The sequence below is a fragment of the Athalia rosae genome, chromosome 6 (assembly GCF_917208135.1).
Source record: "Athalia rosae chromosome 6, iyAthRosa1.1, whole genome shotgun sequence".
Classification (NCBI taxonomy): Eukaryota; Metazoa; Arthropoda; class Insecta; order Hymenoptera; family Athaliidae; genus Athalia; species Athalia rosae.
Window position 1 is genome coordinate 9556119 of NC_064031.1, and position 23633 is coordinate 9579751.

The following is a 23633-nucleotide window of genomic DNA, read 5'->3' on the forward strand; positions in this document are numbered from 1 at the left end:
TAGAAAATCGCAAATCTGTGATCTAACCACCTGGTTCGCCAAAAAACAAAAAAAATAATGGAACTAATAATAAGTCAAATTAATGAGTAATGAGGAGCAGGATATCATATTCTTCATAATTAATTTCGATTCTTTGCCGGCCTCGGATGAAAACATTTGAGACAACCCTATGATGTGTTGGTTATCTACAGTTGAAGCATTGGGGGTCTAGCGAGATCGGCTGATTGTGATCAAGTCGACATATATTCGCGTAGTCTTCACTCGAGTAGTACAGATACTTTGGTAATGTAGCGTGTAAACGGTGATTTTCATCCGATCATTTTACAACGAAAGAAGATGGGGAACTGTTGCACGAGCGACCCTGGGGTTGTCCTTCCACCCCCGCGGCCAGACACAATCATATACGGAAAAGACGGATTTGAAGGTAAATTTCGAAGGTTCGGAGTCTAATGAAAATCAGGCAAGTGGAAACAGAAAAGTATAAAAATTAATACGGTAGAGGGTGTTCGTTGTTCAAGCAGGTGACATCGACCCCACCCAAATGATATCTTCCACTGATAGTAAACGGTTTGTAGTTGAATCAAAGGCGAGATATACATACATGTTCGTTGCGTTTTACATGATAAGATAAAACCCGGCTTGCAAGAGCGTACCGAGGGCAATTTCAATTACAAGTTTGAGATCAGTTTGGTGCCTGCAAATTCAACGGTTGGTTTGATATCTCTATTATTTAGAAGGACCAATTTTTACAATGTCAGGTAAGCTGTCCGTACTATTTAACAAGTGAAGTATGTTTATCTTGAAACTGAACATTATCCCATTTACAAGGCTTTTTTTACACTACGTAGGTGCAATGATTATATAGCAATAGTAAGCCGGCTGATTGGATTGAATGGATCGTTTTTATAGTTCTTTTCTCATCATGACAGGGATGTCGTAAACAACGGAAATATTTTAGCAAGGGATATGTTTTTGTAGCCTTATATAACGACAATAATTATTACTATACTATAATTATTATCGTTACATACAGCAACAGAAAAATATCCGTTCCGAAAATATTTTAGATTTTCATAACATCCCTGCATTGATGAAAAAAAAAACATAAAAAAACGATTCACAATTCCGATCGAATTTTCAGTCCTTATAGACAAGATTCGATATTTGGGTAATTAAATAGCCAAAACTGATAGCCCGCAGTGCATCTAATAATGAGTATACAGCTTTGGCCAAAAGTATATTTAGACAATTTTATAATTTTTCTGAAAAAAGTGCTGCCCTCATAAGGACCAAAGGGGGTCCAACTAAATACTAATTACATAGTTGATGACAATTCTACCTTGTCATGTTATTACTTTTTTTTTGTTTATCAAACTTCCGCGAATTCCGTGATATCGATAATTTCCTGAGGTGACTAATACCTTTAATTATGAATGTATAGTACAGCCGTATATCGACGAATTCATATTTTTGCTGCATACCCAACCATATCTTTACAGTAGATAGCAGTTTCAGGCGAAACATGTATATGTTGATGATAACGTATCGCGATCACGTTGCATTTCGTCCTATTTGTCGATAATTGTAACTCCCAAGTCCAACTTTCGTAGACTTCGAAAGATATTATCCACTTGGTTTCTGCAAATTTAATATTTGTGACGGATAAACCATTCATTCTCTATTAAAGCCTACAGATGGGTTCACCGTTCCGCGGGACGCCCTTTGCCTGATAGCGCAGTTAAGGGGGGCAGGGATTCGGACGGAACCGATATATTTGTCGGTCGGGCTTTCCACCAGGGTGATATGCTTCCTGCAAAAGTAATACCAGAAAAACATATCGCCTACGTTAGCTGGGGTGGCGAAGAGCACCCAAAACACGAGTTCGAGGTCCGTCGATTATAGATATTTATAATTTTTGCACAACGCAATGTAACGAAATATCTATTATTATTGATACGGGTATACGCGTAGGTGAAATCTCACCTTAATAATTTCATGTCCTTGTTTTTCGCGTGATAATTCGTTACACGCTTCAGGTATTATGCCAAGGCGAATTTTCCTGGGAATTCTGCTCCAACGGTGAAATACCCTCCGACGCGGTCGTTGCCGGTCAAACGTCGGATGGCGAGCCCCTCTACGTTGGGCGTGTGCTTCACAGCGGGTCTCAGAGCATTGGCAAGGTTCGTGTAGCGTTATTCTTTATTGAAAACAATAAAGTATATCTAGTTATTGTTATGCATGTATACCCTGTATATTCTCGTATGACATCGACGTTTGCATCAGGTCCAAGCGAGCCACGGGTGTCTCTATATCCCCTACGACGGAGAAGAACTCTCCTTCAAGGACTACGAAGTTTTGGTTCTACATTGATTGTTAGCATGAAAATATTTTTGATAAAGTTTCACCGTATTGCATAAACTGTCGCTGTTGAAAAACGTAATCACTTTTCATTTCCCGTTTATAAGCTGAAGCGGTCCAAGTTGTCCTTCACAAATCCTTCTTTACATAAAATTATACATCTGCAGGTATGTAAACGAAGTAAGCGCATTATGTATAATATCCAGAACCCCGCGTCTCTCATGATCGGCGAAGACCGCCTATCTAGAAAACTCGATCGGCGCGGTGCTTCCGGTACTTAAGAGATAAAAATTCCCAATCGATGTACTGAAAATCAATGCTCCCAAGAGTTTATCTACATACCTTTTTCTTAGTTAAGAAGGAAGAAATAAAAAGTAAATCCGTTCGATTCTAGAACGGGTGCGACAGAGAAAGAGAGAGTGTATAGTGGTACATACTTCCCTATTGAGATCAAAGCCGAAAAAGTGGGGGGAAAATATTTTTAATGGAAGAGCAAGAAAAAGCAAAAATACGGCAATTGAGCAATTAAAATCTACGCGCGCTCCATGATGATGTACACAATGCAGTGTATGGAGGCGACTTGACTTCATAACGCGAGACGATCTTAAAAGCGCATTATCATAACTATACTGCACTTTGATATTTTTATGGCCCCTTATCGCGTGCACGTTGTATATTATTGTGAGTACCATATTTTTAAGTCTCTTGATCCCCTGGGTCACCAACAATGGTATAATAGTATCTACGATGAGGAGATCGGCATCAATTATCAACAGCCGCGTAACTCATATCAGTTTATTTTTATTCTGATACTTAACAATTGTCGCTCGAAGGATTTCACTATAACTTGATCTATGCAGTATACTCTACACGATGATTCGCCGTAATTAACTGCAATTTGCGCAAATATGTCCCACGCATAAATATTCGGTGTTTCCCGATAAGCGAGAAATTAATCAACGTTTATGTTGCTATAGTAAGTAACCTGCATCATTGTCTCGTTTATCCCGTAAACCATTTTCAGCACCGTTGTCTTAGCCATTATCTCATTTTTCATTATGCACAATTTTGTCAATAGGGTGGTAACGCCAAATTTTTATGGAACTGCGGTATCTTATCTGAACTCGAAGGGGGTGTGTCTTCGAACGTATAAATATATTAGTCAGACGTGTGAGTGTAATACGTTCCTTTATACCATACGGCTATAAATATACATAAACGTACTTGTATGTAACATTATTATACGATACGTATAGTTATCAGGATACACAGTTGCGACCAGAGCATGTCCATGCGTGAATTATATACATTGGGCTATCGATGTGTGTATAGATACTTACATAGGAATTGGATGCGCTGTCTGTCGAACGCGTGTCCAACGATGAAATGTATTCGTGTGTGGTGGCCACCTACATTCATATGAAACCCTCGTGGTATACATATGTACGTATACAATACCTATAGGTGTAATAGGTGTATTGCATACGTGTGTGTTGTATGTATGGGTATAGGTACATAGTGTGTATACGAGTATATGCACGCAAGAAGAGCGATTCACTAATCGGATGTTCAGTAATCGAGTGAAATTGCTCGAACCTTGTAAGTCGTTGGCAAAGGTTGATGGTTGATTCATATTTTGTTTTTTCCAACGGTAGTTATGTGATTCACCAACGGCGACGTTCGCGGAGACGTTATTATGCCAGCGTTGAAAACGATTCGCATTACAATCCACCATGTTCCTAATGTTCCTACATCAACCTGCAACAGTTCGCACCCGCTGTTTTTTCTTGGCATGCCACGCGAAACGTTCTCCAAAATTCACCCTCGTCAAGAATATGCGCATGTATTCATATCCAACCACCGTATTGTAGGGGGTAATGAATGAATTACGTGCCCTTGACACCGAATGTCGCAAATCACCCAGCTACTTACATCGTGATAGTTTGTAAAGTACGCATACTATACATTTGTGGTATATTTACACTGGTATCTAATAATACATACGGGTAGAAGATACCGCGGCAAATTAGGAGCCTGCGCATATGATTTTTATATGATAATTTAGCGGTAATACAATTGCAATTAATTCGTAATGAAAAATTAATGTGTTGTGATCTACTCCGATGCGGAGTATATGAGAAAGTCATGGCGAGGAGGTACCTATGCACTGACATAGCGGCAGGTGTACCGTTACGGCGAAAGATTTTATCATATTCTATGCAATATATATTTCAAGATAATTAGCTTTTATCCATGACAGGAATTCGCTCCATCCATCTTTCTGCTTTTTCGTTGACAGTCAATAATTTGCGGTTGTACCGAAACAGTAATTATTTTTCATCGGAGTCATATTCGGTTATGTCAAAGCGCGATAATTTCCAATGAACGATTATCCCATCTTTCTTCCAGATCCATTTATTTCACTCGTACGTCGCTCTATTTCTCAACTTCAAAAATAGCGAAAATTATGATTCTGAATTCTTAACATAACAAGGAAATACACAGTTAGTCGTTTAGAGCGAAAACCACTGCGTCCCTTGTAAAAATTTACAATTTTTTCTCACATTTTTTGTAGTAGTTCGATTCTTTTTTCTTAACAAAGTGCAGACATTAAGTCCAGAAGGTTGGAGGTATTTGTGTATTTATAGCGATTTTTATGACCATAAGGATACCTATTTATACCTTCTACAAAATGCATTCGTAATTAATAGTCAGCTACGCTGATGAATGAGAAAAGGATTCTTTCAACATTATACTTATAATTTCAAGGTCCAATAGGTATTGTACACATGCATCGGTTTATTGCTATCTCATCCCATGGGCACTGTGCGCATTGTCCCATGGTGTTTTATTATTTGCCCGAGGTATTATACATACCTATCATTGTACGTACAGCACCACATCGTTCAAGTTCATTTTCACTACCGACCATTATAGAGGTTTCGCGATTACGCAGTTTCGTGTGCGAATGCAAAAATTTTCAACAAACGAGAGTGCAACGTTATATGTTGCACAACTTGAAATTCCTCGACACAGAAAAGTGTGCTAATCGTAATGGGTATAGCTGCTTATACGAGAATAGTTGCCGCTATTATAATAACACGCAAGCCTCGCGAGGTGGAATATAATGTATCTATGGTAGAATGTGAAAATATGTACGTGTACCTACCTAATTCTGTTTAAGCGTACCGTTTGCATTCAATTCCAAGATCGGTATTCATCAAATACCCATTGTAACGGGCGTAAACTAATTAGTTACAATCTAGGTATGTAAATTATTTCACAGCCTGGACTGCAGCGGCAATGGTGTGGAAATAGTCGATAATCCAGACGTGTTTTCACCTGAAACCTCGACCGATCTGATACATTTATTTTTTGATACAATGCTATAGATGTAAGTGTTTACATAATAGTACGTGTAACGATATCCGTACCAATACAGTTGGGTTATCGCAACTTGCGAGTGAAGACTCCGCCGTACAGACCCTGCGGCGAACACGGGTACGGCACAGAGCGACAGAAGCGAATTGAAAGCTCGACCGGAAGAAACTCGTCTTCTCGCGACGCTACTCTTTCTTATAATGAATGGGTAAATAAATCAACGAACATTAATCAATGAAAGAGTGTAGACCCATCCACCTATGTTCGTATACGAATTGCGAATACGTCGAATTCTCGCCACGTTACAGTGGAACGACAAAAAAGTGTCTGACGAAAAAAAGCTGCGCGAAGTGAACGAAAATCAAACACAACACGGATGAGAATTGATAAACGGGGTCGTAACCGTAATTGATTGTTTACAAGTCAAGCATTGTTTTTGGGGTATGGGGGGGGGTTGTGAAAAATTTCACCAGGCATTACAAGATGTACATCGAGTCCACGGTGACCGCAAGGGCTCGTTGATACGTACGTACATACTTGCAGGGCACCGGATTTCAAGTGTGATACCGCAAGGAGAGATGCCGCGGAGGAGCGTCGACGGAGTCAGATTTGGAAGAGGCAGCGGGGGCGGAGGTCCGCCAACTGTGGGTACCGACTAATCGTAACTCGTAAGTAGTCAACATATGCGCTCGTTGTTGGCACGTATAACAATATCTCACGTCCCACAGGACGGGCAAACGTACTTGCAATTAGAGTTAGAGTCCAGCATATCGTGCTTCTCCTCGGCGTTGGTAGCGCATTTACTTAGCTGTACGCCGGTACGTGCCCCTCTGTGCCCGTACCTCGACGCTAACGGCGACTTCTGGATGGGGTCCGCCGGCGGTTCGTTGATTCGACGATCAGTGAGGAGAAGGCATTCGCGCTCGTACGAGGCCCCGGTCATGTCACGTTAAGCAGTGGCACGCAGGTAGTTGACACGCCAATTCACAATTGACTCAACTTACGCGACCCCGCAGTACAGACCCCTCGGAGCATCGTCGTTTGCACCGGGACTTATCCTTCGATCGTCGTCATCCTGGTATCACCGTCGTCGACGTAGTTGTTGTCGTTATCGCTATCCCGTTCACCGCCTCAGTCGTAGGGAGTCCCGATTTAGTAGGTCTTCGGTGTCGACTGTCTTCAAACTTCATTAATGCGGTCTCCAACCCTCCAGCATCAGTCCGTCAGAATATTACCCTTCTGCAGCTACGTTCTGAAAAACGCGGTACGTAAACGTTGAAGAAACATAGGAAGAGGAAGCAGCGGAAGAGCTGAGAGAAAGAGAGGGACCCGATACGGAAATCATGACGGAGTTGAAGAAGCACGGGGAATCGTCGTCCACGGAGAAATCTTCCATGGATTCCGATTCCGTTCAAGTTGCCAGCAGCGTGGTACGGACGTGGAAATCGATGAGCTTCGGTCAGAAGTTCTTTTTCATGGCCAGCAACGTAACCGTCGAGCCGATGGTTGCCTTCTACATCATGCCGAGTGTATTGGCGTCGCTTGCCACGCAGAATTTGAACCTGGAGAAGGCGTGCAGGGTGAATCTCGGTTACCCCGACGACGTTTGCACGGCACTCGCCGCAAGAAATACCAGCGGTTACGAGGCCGAGGAAACAGCGGTCCAGCAGTTGGTAGCCGGAATGCAATCGTGGAAAACTGCACTTCAAAGTGGGCTACCGGCAGTCCTGATACTTTTCATCGGTGCCTGGAGTGACAGAACCGGACTGAGAAAGCCGTGTATGCTATTTCCGATTGTTGGTGAATTTTTCACCAGCATTAGCTTGATAATTTGCACTTATTGGTTCTACGAACTTCCCATGGAAGCTGCTGGTGCCTTGGAGGCCCTGTGGCCAGCATTGACCGGCGGATGGTTTACCATGTTTATGGGGATGTTCAGTTACGTAGCGGATATCACGACCGTGGAATCGCGGACGTTGAGGATCGGGGCAGTGAATGTATTCGTGTCTATTGGAATACCGATCGGAATGGCACTGTCCGGTGTGCTTTACGTTAAGATAGGTTTTTACGGAGTATTCGGAATATCGACGGCGTGCTACGTTTTGAGCTTCATCTACGGTTTGGTGTGCATAAAAGAAGTACCGAGACCACCGGCAATTGACAAGCCGGCTAAGCACACCGGCGGCCCTACCGCTTGTCATTCGGCGCTGGACTTCTTCTCGTTCAGACACATATCGGAAACATTCAGAGTCGCCTTTAAAAAGGGGGCCAACAATCGACAGAAAAGGGTCGTTGTGCTCATGATCATCGTTATGGTCGTCATCGGTCCTATGCACGGTGAGTTCAAGACAGGATTGATCGATTGATAGTGATATTGGCATTTAAAGACGGATTTCGGTCGTAATTTCTACTCGGATGACACCGTTCTATTTACGAGTCACGGGATTGATGGAAAAATTCAATAGCGCACGCACACAGACGAATACGCGCGAATGAAAGCTTCCCACTTGTCCAAAATCCATTAAGATTTCATCGTGTTTTCATACTCGCAACAGGCACCAAGCATAATGCAGCTATGCATATTATGTATTTTAACGATATGGACGTGAGTAATTTGTCTGCGAGAAACCGGAACATTTTTAAGGTGAAAATAATTCAGAGTGACTCCGCATTTACGGTGGATTATAATGTTCTCATCCTCCGTCCTTCTTCGGCAAGAATCACTCGCAAGGATTCGCTACTTTGTTAGCTAGTATGTTTTGCACGGATGGCGACGATTTACCACTCCGTATGATTATTTAGTTACGTCGGGTTTGTTTGATGATTCTGTTAACAATTACGGATACTTTCTAATCAACGAAGGACGAGTGTACCCGTATAAGAAGAATATTCCATACCGTCTACAATATGCATGTTCGATGTAGAGGTACCGTGCATTGTAGACACGTGTGACATAATCTGGTAATATTTGAATTTTTTGCTAATCGTTGGGTTTTTTTTATTCGATCGTCTCGGTCTAGCGACATTCGATACTGTTGTGGAAAAATCTAGTCGTGGACGGTTCGCTACCGGATACCGTAGCCAAGGTTGATCCGCCGACAATGCAAGGATTAGTTCCGGCTAATTGTGTTACACCCGGTGCATGAATAGATCGGTTACCAGCACAGTCGTGTGAATGCGTTCCTAAATGATTGCCTAATACCCCTGAATCTATGGTACAGCTGAACGGCCGAGCGGAATTGAATCGACCGATATCGACGCTATGCGGGGCGAATCGGGTATTGATGCCGATTGATCTTGCACCGAAATTCACGTTCATTTGCAGCATCAAAGCGATTCGCACGCTTCTCCGATATACTTATAGTCTATCGACTGGCACGGTTACGTAAAAATTGTCAATTCGCGAGTATTGTACGCCGTGTACTGTACGCAAGTCGACCATGTGCCCCCGTAGAGCTTGAAAATATTGACATCAAATTTTCCAACTTCCAATTCAAATGAAAGAAAAAAAAAAACATTGAGCAAACGCACAACGCAGATAATAGCCCGGTGAAGTGTTTCAAAAGATCGTAGCTCTTTTATCAATCACATCAAAAAAATCATCGTCAGTGTAGATTTCGAATTCAGCTCCTGATCGCTCTCCTCCCTTTCATAAGCGCTTTGCGGGTTGCAAGTCTGGCGCGACTTCAGGCGCTCGCGCGCACCCCCAACGAGACGTGTAGTTTTATGATTAGACGCGTGTGCTACAATGCGGCGGCATATAACTACGTCGAGTACGCTATTATAATCCATTATGTGTGTTTAACGCCTTACGCGAATGACCGAGTCGCGTTATAATTCTGATAAATAGCTTCATCACTAACAAAGTACCACTTATGCTCTGAATTACGAACGAGGAAAAAAAAAAATCATGCGTATACTATGCGGAGAATAAAAAGTAGATTCGGCGATGTGTAGTTTACACGTATCGGTAATTGTCGATTTATTTTTTGGAATCTTTTGGTCACACGATTTCACCAGCGGGACTGGACGAGTCGATTAATTATTATAATCGTGGTAATGCACTCGCAGGTTTTATTCAATCCGACGATGAGTATACGCAGTACGGTACTGAACACTGTATACTAGACCCCACCGTTTATAGGAACGAGCAACAATCACCGGAAAACTTGTATTTCTCGTTTTGCAAGAAACGGAAACACGAGCTAACGAGTTTCAAGTGGACAGTTTTGCGGAAAATCAACCCATTGACGCTACGTGCCCACGCACGGGACGCGAAACCTTGCCTAATCGACCCACAAGGTCATCTCATTGGTACAAACATGTTACACACTTATTACAAGACAACGCGCAGCGAATTCCCTTATACATATCGTGCCAACGGTTTTTCAGGGTGCAAAAATCTTCTAAGGTTCTTTTTCGCTTTGAAATTGGCTGCGAGTTGCTCGGAAACACCACACAGGTATAGATAGGTGATGCAAAGGTCAACGATAATGCGAATATTCACATCATTTACGCCCGACTAACGTCATTTCCAAGAGGTGATAGACGGAAGCATTTTGATACAGTAGGTCATTCACTGCACGATAAACACAAGGTAGAGGAGGTTGACGAGGCATTCTCGATCTGCAGTACCTACGCGGACAGCTGCACTCAATTTCTCTCCCTCGAGCTTTATAAGCAAGACGAATGATGATGTACGTATACGTACATCAAACCAGAGTTGCGATTCACACGTGTACACATAGGGTGGCTAAAAAACAAAACCGGCTCATTTGGAAAGCTTAAAAACGGGTATCATAAAAGCATAGAGCTTGTACATAAAAGCCTTCGGTAAAGCTATCAATTTTTTTAACTTCTTTTCCTCTGATCCAGAAGGGTGGAAAAATGCAACGTCGGAACATTGTATGAAAATCTGCGTGATTTCTCCGCTGTGTCGGCGGTCGCCGTTTCCACAGCCCGTGACGATCGGAGCAAAAGTCAATCGAAAGTGTTACGATATCCTTGTTTTTTTTTTCACACAACGCTCGTCATAACGGATATCGGCGTGTTTAGAGTCTATTTGACAGCAAAAAAGGGTGGTTTTTTATCCTCCATTGTTATCGGGCCACATTGTACATAAGTGTGTATACCTACGCATAGAATCATACAACGTCAACTACGACGTCAGCGAGGATCGTCTTAATTCGGATCATGTGGTACGGGATGGCGCCGAGACTATAGTTATACTAGATTCACTTGTCGTACGTACCTATGCCCCTTTATTATTAAAATTCCGCCTTTTTCAACCATCGGGTCAACAAATTATCGTCTCTACGGGGTCAAGCCTTCTCGAAGTTGCGTAATGGGCCGGACGACGTGACTCGACGAAGTTGGAAATCGTCTTTTCTGCCCTGTAACGAGATGTCCGCAGGGGCAGTCGGTATAATTCGACCCGCAACGTCTTGGAGCGTTAAAAGATCGCGCGGTGAGGAGTACAAAGTATAATTTGATAAAGACCGTGCCTGGGCGGAAACGATTTGATGAAGGCTAGCTCTAATTACGAGTGGGCTTATTGTGTAACTTTTACATGTATATAATACATATCTATAGGCGTACATGAATCTTATAGGAACATGTAGGTATATATAGGTACCAATGTAAATAGGGTATACGTACCCTCTGTACAATAACATAGGTGAGACATACCTGCAAAACTGTAAAACTTGTGCAGCGTAGGCATAGTTCCGTAATAAGTAATCGAATTGGGTATGCGCTGGTACGTGCCACCATGCTTGACCCAGCATTCAAATCTCTCTCGGCACGAGTCGTTAGGAACCCGAGAACTCAACTGTGCCGTCCAATCGATTATTTTGTAACTGCAGAGAAACAGAAAGCGAAACGACTTGGTTGACAACTTAATTGTGCGTGTATATAGTTAGGCACTCGCCTATCCGTATACCAATAATCTAGGTTTGAAATTACGAACGCGTCCGCGTCCCTCGTCGTATACGTGTCGCCGACCATTCCATGAAAATTTCCATCTTCGCAACGTATAGCGACATTATGTTTGTATATCGGTACATATTTAACGTACCTCTAATTAATTTCAGGTGAAATGGCGGTGATGTACTTGTTTACAAGGTACCGGTTCAATTGGAACGAGGTCAAGTTCAGCATGTTCTCCACGTACAGCGTAATGGTCAATCTAGCCGGTGAGTACCGATACTTCAAGTTCAGACCCGACCTGTAACTATTTATAGATATGGTTAATCAATTATGCGAGGTTACAATACCGCTTTTCATTTTTATTTGGTTTCTAAAATTACGTTCGCTTCGTAACGATCAGGTGGCTGAAATTGTATCAGAAAAGTGTGTGTGTGTGTTTTTTTTGTGCCACTTCACTTGCAAAAACTTTGATCCTTGAGTTGACTTTGTTGGAAATTCTGATCTACTTCTGTGTTGACCTTTTTCTTTAGTTTTTGCCATAGTTACATGTATATCCTTTTGTGGTTGTCTGTTTTTTGGACATTATTATGACTATTTTAAGCGGGTGGTGTCGATTTTTATCGGGTGGGAGGGCCCACAATCGGTATAATAGTAACAAACCAGAAAAACGCGTTTCTCCTGCCATTGTTTTGTTCGCCGATTTATGTTATACCCGCGTTTACCGTATGGTTGATAAGAAAATAAACATTAATATTCGGGGGCCGGAGGGAATCAAAAAAGATCTTCGACTATGCGTCAACGGGATCCACGAACGTTAGCTTTTTTTTAAATGAATAGCCAGAGAGTAGAAATCCGTAGTTCTTAAAGCGTGGGTATACCTATACGATGATCATAACTCGTGTTGACACTAATTAGTGCGGTATAACTGCACTATACCTAATATATGCGCATAGGTTGTATACGGGAAATAAATTACAATTAGATTAGATGCATGTAAAGTAATGTGCTTGAATAAAGTATTGTACATATGGTGCATAGCATACAAATATATTTGTGATGGAATCCTCCGGCTCACGAAATCCAATCTCATAGGAATTTTCGAGGACCTTGAAACATCAATCATTTTACCAGTCGAGCGGTACAAGAAAATGTAGTCATACCCGCAGGACTACGGGAGCCTAATGTATACCTATACGCCTAGTTGTACAGCGATTGCCGCAATAACGCGCAGATAATTGTCCGCGGTAACACACGGGGATGTATACGGCGAATATTATGTAACATTCGGGTATACATATATTCTGTCTGTGAGCATAATGGGAAGAACATCATCAGCCTAAATTCGCAAAAACTATCTTTGCCTCGTTGATCGATTTCCACTTTGAATTCATCAATGAAATGTATTTACAAGTATACCATAGAATCTAGTACATTATTTTTAATTTTTTCATCCGATCTCGACATTAGACATGTGAATATTTGAGATCTTATTCGTCGTATTAATTTTAAACAACCGCTTCGATGTTCACCTTCAAAACTCGCGAATAAATTTACATTCTGAGGCAAGGCTGTGGCTCGTGCAAATTTTGAGATGAGCCGACTCATGTTTTTCTCTGCAGACGTCGATTAATGATCGTACTCGCTGATGGCCATACGTAAATGCTATAGCTGCAAGTCAAATTAACACCGACTGCAACGTACAAGATGAATCCCAACCGCGTCGTCACAATTAACATTCACTATAAGAGTAAACATATTGTGCCCGTGAGAGTAATGTCTGGGTACTTCACTTGGAATAATTAGCCATGCACCTATATGTAGTGGCGAGGATTTAAACGGGTAATCTAGTAATTTCCCCATGCCATTGCTACATTTGCGGACTTGTAAATAGTCACTGTATACATATGTATATGATCAAATTATACCTCGAACGTCATTTTTATACCAGGAAGATGTAAATACGTGTAATTCCCGGTCGTATATTTTCTCGTATTTTCAACAATCGCAGGAACCATGGTGTCCGTCGGGGTGTTCAGTCACCTGTTGAAGATCGACGATGCCCTGGTGGGCGTTATGAGTTGCATAAGCAAAATCTTGGCATGTCTTGTTTATGCATTCGCCAGCACGGATTGGGCCATATATCTAGGTAAGACGATTCAACTGTCGGTATTATTACTATTATTGTTGTTGTTAGTGTTACGCTTATTATTGCACATACAGTTTCACAATACCTGCGCCTGGGGAGATTGAGATTCTGACTCGAAAGTACCACTGCATATGCAGTTTTGCATGGGAAAAAAAGTTAGAATCGTAATCTTGCTACACATAATGAGGTATTGTATGACCATGTATGACCCTAATAATACACCTGTATATACGTGTGGGTCCCACATGTATATCGATACACGATAATCACAGCAATCAAAGACCACCGATGCAGATGCTGATTCAATTTTTCATTTTTTTTATTCTTACTATTTCCAGCGCCATTGGCGGATATCGTGAATGGGACTTCGCTTATCGCGATGCGATCCATCGCTTCGAAACTGGTACCTACAGACGAGTTGGGTAAGTGTTTACAGTGCGGGTCAATGGCACACATACGTATATGTTGACACCGCGACACGTAAACACAACATAACACATTTACCTTCCATTATTTACAATATGAATCACATTGCGTACGCCGGTGGACCTATAAAGTAGACGCACGAACCGAATGTGTTTTTTACCAACACACAGAAGTTCTGTAAACTCGTGTTGTATACATTCACGCGAGTTTCTTACCGCTTTCCCTGTCTGGTTTATCGATCAGCCTGAAATAGATATAAGTGAAATATAGACTATAATAAGAAGAATAATTCAATACAACGACATGTATATATACATGTAAACCTCGACGTGTGTATATATTCGTAATCCTCGAGCAACTTCATCATTCGATGTCATTAAATTGGTTGTGCGTGATATATTTATAGGAATATGTATGCGCGGCTGTATTTTTTTCATTTAAAAATAGGTATATAGGTACGTCATGTTGTATACTGCACACATGTTAATGCGCCATCCGGTACGCAGGTACACAGGCCACAATCTAATACGAGGTTTTCAATTATATACTCGCGGATATCCCGGAAAAAGCACTCAGTTATATTATACAACCAGGGTATGTGCTATAATTACCATTAATCATAATTAACCATGATCAGTCCATCATGTATCGCCGCGCGGACCGCGAAGTGCTTCGAGCGAATTGCAATTCTTCAGCAACGAAGGACATCGTCGGATAATTTAACCTGCAGCGCCGAGTTGAACAACACCCCGCAGGAACATAAATCGAATTTAATACATTTCATAATTATCTGTTTTTCGATTTCTTGTTATTATCATTATTACCATTCAATAAGCCAGATCGACAATTTTTACAGGCAAAGTGAACTCGTTGTTTGGTGTTTGCGAAGCGCTGATGCCTCTGGTCTACGGTCCGATGTACAGTTCCGTTTATGCAGCTACTATGGATACGCTACCCGGTGCCTTTTTCCTCCTGGGGGGTGCCCTCACCATTCCAGCAGTCGTTCTCTTCCTGTGAGCAATTCCCATTCACTCATGTTTTCATTATTTTCCCGACAGGGACGCCAATTATTCTCGTTTGATTGACCATTCATTTTTTCAACTCAATCTCCGTTTTTCTAAAAGATTTAATTGACCCCAATCAGGTGGCTGTATACCGAGCACAGGAGGGACAGAGCTGGGGACATTGCGGAGGCGAAGAAGAAAGATTTTGCCGGCAAAGCGGAACTGCCGACAGAAGTTTGCCGAGGCATCATCAACTCTGCGTTCGAAACGGAACGTCTGTGACGTCCGAAAATTAACCGGCATATCGAACAAAGAAAAATAGCCGGTTTCTAACACGCATCTCTCCACTCGCAGGACCTTTACACATACGATCGACGGTCCAAAACTAAGAGACACTGTTCGACGTAGAATGAACACTGCACCGAAACCTTTCCAGGATTTAGGCGATTCGTGCGTATTAAACTTTACCCGTATCCAAGCTATGTGCGAACGATATTATCGGGCTATTCAATTTTTGGATCAAGGCGGATGGGCTTTTATCTCGCAAGTGCGTCGATAAGGTGCGTGAGTTGAAACGAATCAAGGCGAGATTCAAGTTGAATATTCATTGGAAAATGTGCGCGACGTTTTTCGTATACGTTAGAAAACCAGAATGTGACACATGTTATTTCTGTATCAACTTGGAAATCTACGGACAGACAGGCCTGAGTTGAACACATCTGTAAATAGTTATGGATTTTAAAAATACTGTAATATATATCAGAGAGGGTACAATTGTTGAATTATATGCAGGTAGCTCTATACCACATCGCGCGTTAAGTACGACGAGTAGTAGCTACGTGGTTTGAGACGATAATAACATAGGTCCATATTCATAGTTGCAAAACATTTTGTATAGAAATAGCCGACCAGAAAAGGAAGGAAATAAAATAAAAGAAAAAAAATAATTCAATGAATTAGATAAATCAATTAAATAAACAGTTAAAGGAGATAAACAGTCTAGAAATGTTGTATATCATATATATGTGTATATGTATATATATATATATATATGATATCTATATATATATATATATATATATATATTTGCTAGGGCAATTTTACCTAAATAGATAAAACCAAAATATTATCACCTTCGGTGTGCTTTCCACTCCCCATATTTTAATGTGTAAATGATTATATGGTATAATCGCCATGGCGTGTTCGTAATTTCAGCACCTATTCAAAGCAACAGTCATTAGGAAGTGATGATAAAAAAAAACCACAATAATAATTAAGTGCATTTCCTGTTATGATTGTACGTAAGCTAAGCGTAATTGCAATGATGTTGAAGCATTCATTGACTATGGTGATATATACCGACGGAGTATGGGGATAACATTATAATATTGAGCTGCAGCTGATCTAAAAATAAGAACTTATTATATGGACGTTTGTTACGTCACACACGTGCGTGTCAAGACTTATACCTATAGATGCAGTGTATCAACTTGTATCAGCGAATAGCGACCGCGGGATTAAGTAATTATGAAATTGAATTTCATGCATATGTATGTATAGCTATCAATTATATGTATAGGTACGATATTTAATGTATATCGATATACTACAAGTATATGTATGAAACATCACGTCGCGTGAGAGCGAGTGAAGTAAAGCAATTGTCAAGTACTTAATTAGATCAAATACAGAAATTTGCAAATCGTATCACATTCGGCGATATTAAAATTATGTATACATAATAAAGCCATGATTACATTTGACAATTGATGATGCACGTGAGGGGGGCAGGGGTGGCACCAATCGACTTTCTGAGTTACAGCATCGCTATCGTTGAACCACAGCAATACTAACGCGGAAGACTTATTTCCGTACACTCATTATTTTATAATTACTTTCGAATCTTGACATATCATCAGAAAGTATAATCCATTAGCATGTGTGATACTCAATTTCTTCCCTGTGGTGGTAAGAATCTACTTTCATCAGTACCTATGAGTGTGACCGGGGGCCCCTTTCACTTCAGCCCATCAATTTTATCTGCTTCGGCAGGATGCGATTCCAGATGACTTCCTACATTACCGATCTACCGTGTCAAGGAAGGTCGCCTTTTTGCCTACATCATCAAATGACGTGCGCTGCAGAAAAACAAGGTGGCAAGGAGCAGTCGACGCGAGGACGCGGGTCGGGTCCGATGAATGCGAGTACAGTTGGACCGTTGACGTTGATTGCTGTTCGCTGTGGTCTGTTATTCAAGCAAGTTGATTTGGACACATTTGCAAGGGGTATCACTAGATTATACCTATATACATATATGAAAAAACTAAAAGCAAGTGGATTTCTGTTAGGAGTTTAGACCGACGAAAGACCGTTAGGAACAGGCGAGTCAACGGTTGAGGAAGTGCATTGAATAATAAGAAAAATTCAGCATTGTCTTAGGTGAGAATTATCATGTGTTTGTCTATAGATTAAGTTTTTACTCGTGAATCAATGATTCATGATACGGTGACTCGCGTATGGCCGAGAATTTTGGTCTGCCCTGTCGGACTTTGAACAAATAGATTCCGTGAAGCCATAGGCGTTTGTCATCGTGGATGATCGTGGCGTGGAATTTAATTCGATCTACTACATTTAATTTGTGCAGCAAGACAGATAATCGTGTTAGTAACAAACTGACAACGATCACGATTGAATAACCAAGTTGGAGTTCCATCATAACAGCAACAACACCACACCACAATAAACATATTAATTATTATAAAAATAACAATAATAAAAGAAAAATCAGTTTCGAGAAAACGACCTTCTTTAATTTGGGGCTCAATTGAGGTGTGTGATTTTTGCTTACTATGCTCCTTCTCTTTTCCGTGTTTACGTTCAATTTTCATGACTGTAATAGCATAGCGAGCAGATTTAAATGAAAAAAACGGAAGTAATGTGATACTCTACAAACCAGAAACAGTGACATTGATATGGTAATCGTTGAACACATGTAACTTTGGAGATACTCACCACGTTAGACAATTGGTTGGCTAATAAAGACGATTTATTTTCGATGTTCTCTTAAGCTTTTGTTGTTAAATATATTCCAATACGTCTTGTCGTTAAAGGTAGGTAATCAATATCCTTGACTATTTCATCTAGACTCTCCTCACTTTTGAATATGCCTATTACGTCGGTTACGTTACTAATCGATGGAAAATGTCACATCTTTCTTCATTCAAACCTTTACTGCACTTGTATCTGATGTTGGTTTGAATATATAAATTGTATGAGGGCCCGATTATAAAGTACACATGAATCTCAATTTTATAGTTCTAAGTCAAAAAAGATCTTCCATTTGGTATCATTTTATATGAATCGGAAAAAAACCCAAAAATGTAGCTTAACATAATAATTAACATCCAATTACTTAACGGGTACATAAATTATTTCTGTGATTCTTTTTTTTCATTTTGTGATTGAGCTACTCAGATATAATTTTACATTTCCAATGCTGCTATCAATCCAGCAGATTGCACAGTCATAGTCCGGCAAATCAGCTCCTGGCTCAGCTCCATGAGAAATTATTCATTGTTATTTGTGATAGACTCATGAATAATTGACTCTTGGTTAACCCATTCACCTTGCACGTCCGCAAGCAAGATGATTCATTTTACAGCACGGCGATAAGCCAAGCCTACGTACTCCAAATTCTTTTTTATATCTGCAATTGAGCTTCAAAGTAGCAGTACTTGCTCTGAATCTGTGTTTTACAACCTTTGGTAATCTAGGACATGTAAGAGGATCTTAACTCTATGAGGCAAAGCCAAACCTTGGGGTATTGTGTTTGTGTGGATTGCCCATTCAACATTGGTAAAATTCCATCCTGAATTTTCCATCCCAATATAGACCTGATCCTTGTTTTGGATACTAAATACCCTGTGGCGGTTGACTATACCGCACACCAAAGAGAAAAACAATTTAGTGGTCAGCAAATGCAATCATGGAATCCAGTGAAGCAATTTCTCCTCATTAACAACTTTTACTACTCTTTATAGGGCTGTTTGAATCATGCCTGTTTGCATCATATGTAATATTGTTGTATTTGGAAACTAACTGTGTAGAAGGCATAAGATATCAGTTGCCACCTATTTTGAAATTTAAATGTGATGGTTCCAAGCAGCAAATGATGACAAATCAAATAATCCACCATACTTGTATTGTTCACGGGTATAGAGGTTCAACGATTTATTCAAAGAAATTCCAATACGTCATTAGGAATCCGGAAGATATGCATCTTCTTATTTCTACTAGTCATGAAGTTGGATCTAGAATTAATCCAATTGTCTCTTAGTAATTCCTATGATTGCAGATTTGCAACATGTTACTCAAATGTGTGCTGGTACTCGTGAGCCTCTACAATTTTGTACCAGAAAGCTATGGGATAGACTCTTCGGAACTTGAAGCATTTTTGGAGTTTACCGAGTTATCATACGAGGATGCTTGTCAAAGTGTTGCCAATGCTGAATGGGCATTCATCAATAATCCCTCGAATAATACACTTCTACTTGCTTGGGTACGTATAACTTGGCAAATATGTTTGGTCGTAAACTCGTTTTAGTATTCCTGTCATTGAAATATATCTCTACCTATTGACTTTCAGGAACAGGCGCAAGGAAATTACAGTGCATTCAAGAAAAATGAAATTGCGTTAATTCACAATCTAACGGATGGCGAAACAGACAACATCTTGCTCGCGTACAAACTTAACGTAGCCAAAAAACCAGGGGACACTTTGCTAAACTCTACCGCATGGAATAATGTAGGTGAAGAAACTATTCATACTGGATACCAAGGATTTTTTAATGATTTTTTCTACGATCTGGTATCTGGGATTGGAGAGTTCTCTGCGAGGTTTTCTTTGTACAGTCATGGAGTTTGTCATTGTTCATTGATGTCACAAAGTGCAACCTTTTCAAGCGCATTACTATTGGTTCCAGTTGGTATCTTTTTCTGGGAAAGCAGCTATTCTCAGAATAGGCGCAAATCACTCGGATGGATCTTTGCATGATTCTCGACATGGTAGAAATACCTTTTAGTTCTGATCATTATTATTTCTCGTTTCTGATGCTATAAGAATAAACATATGCCTCTTCAATTTGCAGACAAAGAACAGCTATTGTCGGGAGCTGCTAAGATCGAAGATAAACGTTCTACTTGGTCCACATGGCATCGTCAACTATCGCCACTTCTGCAAACATTTCCTTCGACGCTCGCCCTTGTATCTGAGGCAACAAAAGTGAATGGTCAGTAAAGATGGTGGTGGTATAAATTTTGAATCCGTTCCTGATGACTTGAAACGAATAATAATCGTAATAAATAATTCTTTGTAGGCGCTGAGTCCGTTACCGCTTATTGGGAATTACTCTCTGGACAAAATGGAGGATATGAAAAGATCGAAGATATGTGGGAGGAGATTTCTGCATTGCATAAAAAGCTTCTAACATTTGTTCAGAATCGTCTGGCTCAGAAGTACAAAGTCACATTAGATAACAATGGGATTCCAGCATATCTTCTGGGTATGACAAAGACAGTATAATCTTATCTCGTATCCGTTCAAAGTAGAACAGCTGAATTTGAATCTGTCACTTGATGCTCGTTGCAAAGGTTTAGGTAAATTTTACTCACTTTGTCGTACGATTTCATCATCTATTCTTCCCCTCAAGGCTCACTGGATGGTTACGACTGGACCTCTATAGCATCTGATGTAATGCCCTATGCTAATATAAGTTACAGTTTGGAAAAAGGCCTATGGGAGAAGGTGAGCGTAAATTAATAATTCTTGTAATTAATTATTTGAGGAAAAGTTGAAAATCGGACTGTAATAGATTTTTTCCACTCTAGAATTTGCGTGGCATATCGCTGTACAAATCTGCAGCAATAATGGGAAAATCTGTACTTAAAGAGATGCCAGAAGCTGATTTTTGGCAGCAGAGTAAATTCAACCAGAAGTGTCATACTCAACTTGTCAAGTTTTGCCGGGAAGGAGCCACAAGGTTTGGTATTACGGAATTTCTTTACGACTCAGTTAGCCGAATGTTTTTGCTTAGAAAAAACGAATTTTTTGCGTCCATTGCAGGGTATCGACTTGCCATCAAGCATCACTCTCCAATTATCTTACTGCACAAAAGATCGTAGCCAAAGTTTTATTAAATCAAATGGGATTGGAAAGTATGCCGTTCCTTAACATGGCAAATAGATATTCAAGCAAGTATTATTCACACCTCAGATTTGTGTGTCAACCTGCGTTCTCAGGGTAATTAAATTTTCTGCACCTTTAGGTCTGGATGAAGGTGTGGCGGAATTATTTTCCATACTATCGGTTGGGCCAGGACAACTGAAGGCCAGCAAACTTATAGATAATGACACTGATTCCGAACACTCCCAGATCACTTCATTAATGATCACTGCTCTGGATGTTCTACCTCGATTGGCATATTATTTAAGTGTCGATATGTGGAGGATGAATGTTATCAACAATAAAACTTTCCAACCAAACGAACTTGTTGAATCTTGGTGGGATTACAGGTATAATTTTGGGATCTGTCCGTTGCATAAATGCTAAACAATGGAGTGAAATTACGATAAAGTCCGCGGTTATTTTTTTTTTAGGAAAAAGTACGAGGGGGTAATATCAGAGTCTGTTGATATTCCAACTTTTCTGGACGACGAATATATTACTAGCAATAAACCTTACCTCTCGTGAGTATATTAAACTTGTTGCTTGAAACCATTCCAAATCGAAACGATGATCAAGTGTATTGACCTTAGTTATTGTTTTTGTTGCAGAAAATTCCTGGGTATAATTTTAGGATTTCAGCTTTACGAGTATTTAACAGGAGCAACTGAGGTACGGTACGACCGTACCACTAGGTACCAAATGCAAAATGAATTTATGTGAGTTGGATTTTAGAATGATCGCTTTGTACAATATAATTTATCAGTGGTAGATGCATGCTCTAAAAACTGTTAATTTCATTGTTACAGAAGAATGATACAGCAAGGTGGAGCTGATGATTGGACAAGGATCATTCAAAGAGATTTAGAAATCGATGATATCACAACTGATGCTTTGAAATCATATTTCGAGCCCTTGGAAGAGTTCCTTGACAGTAATCCAGATGATATCTATTTTCTGAGCGACGACCAGGAACTTGAACTCGAGCGACTCGAAAAGTACTACAAATCTGTTGACGTAACCAGACCACCTGTTACCACTACTGCTGCTACTCCGCTCCGAACGTCAGCACCTAAGGAGTCAAAGATACCACATGCAAAGAAAAATGCAACAAATCATCCTTCGCTTCCTCCAGTTGTTCCTCCTAGTAACATTTTGAGTGAACATGACAACATCAAAAAGGAATCTGATCATAAACCGTATGTGGAAAATGACACAAAACTGCAAGGCACTGCTGCCGATAGCGAATATACAGACAAAATGAGTACAAGCAAAGCAGTCTGGGTAGTGGCTGCGGTTCTCGTTGCAACTATTGCTATTTGTGTCATTGCGATTTTCGGAAGGCGGAGATGTGTCAAAAGCCAAACGCCAAAAAATAGAAGATATGTGTGATTGGGACCACTGTGTTGATAGGAGCATATAAACTATTCACGATCGAATAAAATGTACAGAAGAATGTGCCGCTAAATTGAACTATTATCGAGCATCAATTTCAGCATTGCGCATTACAATATACGTAGATTTACATTATCCATACTGTTACATCCATACGTTTAACTAACATTACATTGGAACATTCCTGCATACGTGATGTAACAAATCTCAATTACATACCAAAGAGATGCTCGTCGCGTTGGGATATGGTAGATTTATCACCAGAGTTATGCCTTAAGAGTGAAGTGATCTAGGGCTTCCTATAAAATATAGAAATACTACCTACGTACTTGCGCTGTGATGTATATTGAAATGTTCTGCATGTGGAAAGTTGCAGCTACAAGGATGTGAGGAACTCAACCCTGGATGGTTGGTGGATTCCATTTGTTGTAACATACTTGAGTATTCAAACTTATATGGCCTTAAGGAGTTCAGGAGAATTTCGTTTATTTTTTGAAGTTTTCTGAAGATTAAAGGTATACGATTTTACGAAATTTTTCAATGTAGAATTATTGAATCATAAACCGTTACATATTACCTACTATATTTCTTATGGATCAAGCTAGGATCAAAACCTTTTGGCAAAGAATAAGAAACAAAAAATTATCACTTTGACATTGATTGGCAAATATTGATTCATTTCTCAAGACTGAAAAATTTTCCTGCCCAAAAAAAAGGATGATAACTTGATCGTTTTCAAAGGTAGGTCACTCTATAGGATTCACGTGAAATACAA

At 40.3% G+C, this 23633-nt stretch overlaps 3 protein-coding genes and 1 long non-coding RNA gene across 9 annotated transcripts; 3 read left to right on the forward strand and 1 right to left on the reverse strand.

Annotated features, from left to right (window-relative positions):
* Positions 1-261: 261 nt before the first annotated feature.
* Positions 262-2435, forward strand: LOC105690373 (natterin-3-like). 2 transcript variants are annotated; one of them, XM_012408104.2, is made up of 4 exons: positions 262-424; positions 1688-1887; positions 2037-2180; positions 2284-2435. In XM_012408104.2, exons 1-4 carry the CDS (start codon positions 337-339, stop codon positions 2368-2370), a joined length of 519 nt encoding a protein of 172 aa, XP_012263527.1. In that variant the 5' UTR covers positions 262-336; the 3' UTR covers positions 2371-2435. The 2 variants fall into 2 exon arrangements, with proteins under 2 accessions (XP_012263527.1, XP_012263528.1); XM_012408105.3 differs by lacking the exon at positions 262-424 and adding an exon at positions 596-758.
* Positions 2436-3139: 704 nt separating this feature from the next.
* On the reverse strand, positions 3140-7085 carry LOC125501379. Its single transcript, XR_007278928.1, has 2 exons — positions 6483-7085; positions 3140-6381 (listed from the first exon to the last, which is right to left on the reverse strand). It is a non-coding gene; the product is annotated as an uncharacterized LOC125501379 (long non-coding RNA).
* LOC125501462 (proton-coupled folate transporter-like) lies at positions 7083-15525 on the forward strand. Its single transcript, XM_048657470.1, has 6 exons — positions 7083-8076; positions 11832-11933; positions 13676-13813; positions 14152-14235; positions 15096-15252; positions 15384-15525. The coding sequence occupies exons 1-6, from the start codon at positions 7083-7085 to the stop codon at positions 15523-15525; spliced, it is 1617 nt and encodes a 538-aa protein (XP_048513427.1).
* A 1703-nt stretch (positions 15526-17228) lies between these two features.
* On the forward strand, positions 17229-23512 carry LOC105690403 (angiotensin-converting enzyme-like). Of its 5 annotated transcripts, XM_048656932.1 has the most exons (15): positions 17229-17486; positions 17592-17682; positions 17888-18353; positions 19598-19801; positions 19889-20047; positions 20226-20307; positions 20391-20531; positions 20619-20804; positions 20952-21046; positions 21130-21281; positions 21365-21492; positions 21567-21813; positions 21898-21987; positions 22075-22182; positions 22273-23512. In XM_048656932.1, the coding sequence occupies exons 4-15, from the start codon at positions 19607-19609 to the stop codon at positions 22853-22855; spliced, it is 2166 nt and encodes a 721-aa protein (XP_048512889.1). In that variant the 5' UTR covers positions 17229-17486; positions 17592-17682; positions 17888-18353; positions 19598-19606; the 3' UTR covers positions 22856-23512. The 5 variants fall into 5 exon arrangements, with proteins under 5 accessions (XP_048512889.1, XP_012263595.2, XP_012263592.2 ...); XM_012408172.4 differs by having other exon boundaries at positions 17229-17682; XM_012408169.4 differs by having other exon boundaries at positions 17229-17682; positions 17888-18072.
* Positions 23513-23633: the final 121 nt, after the last annotated feature.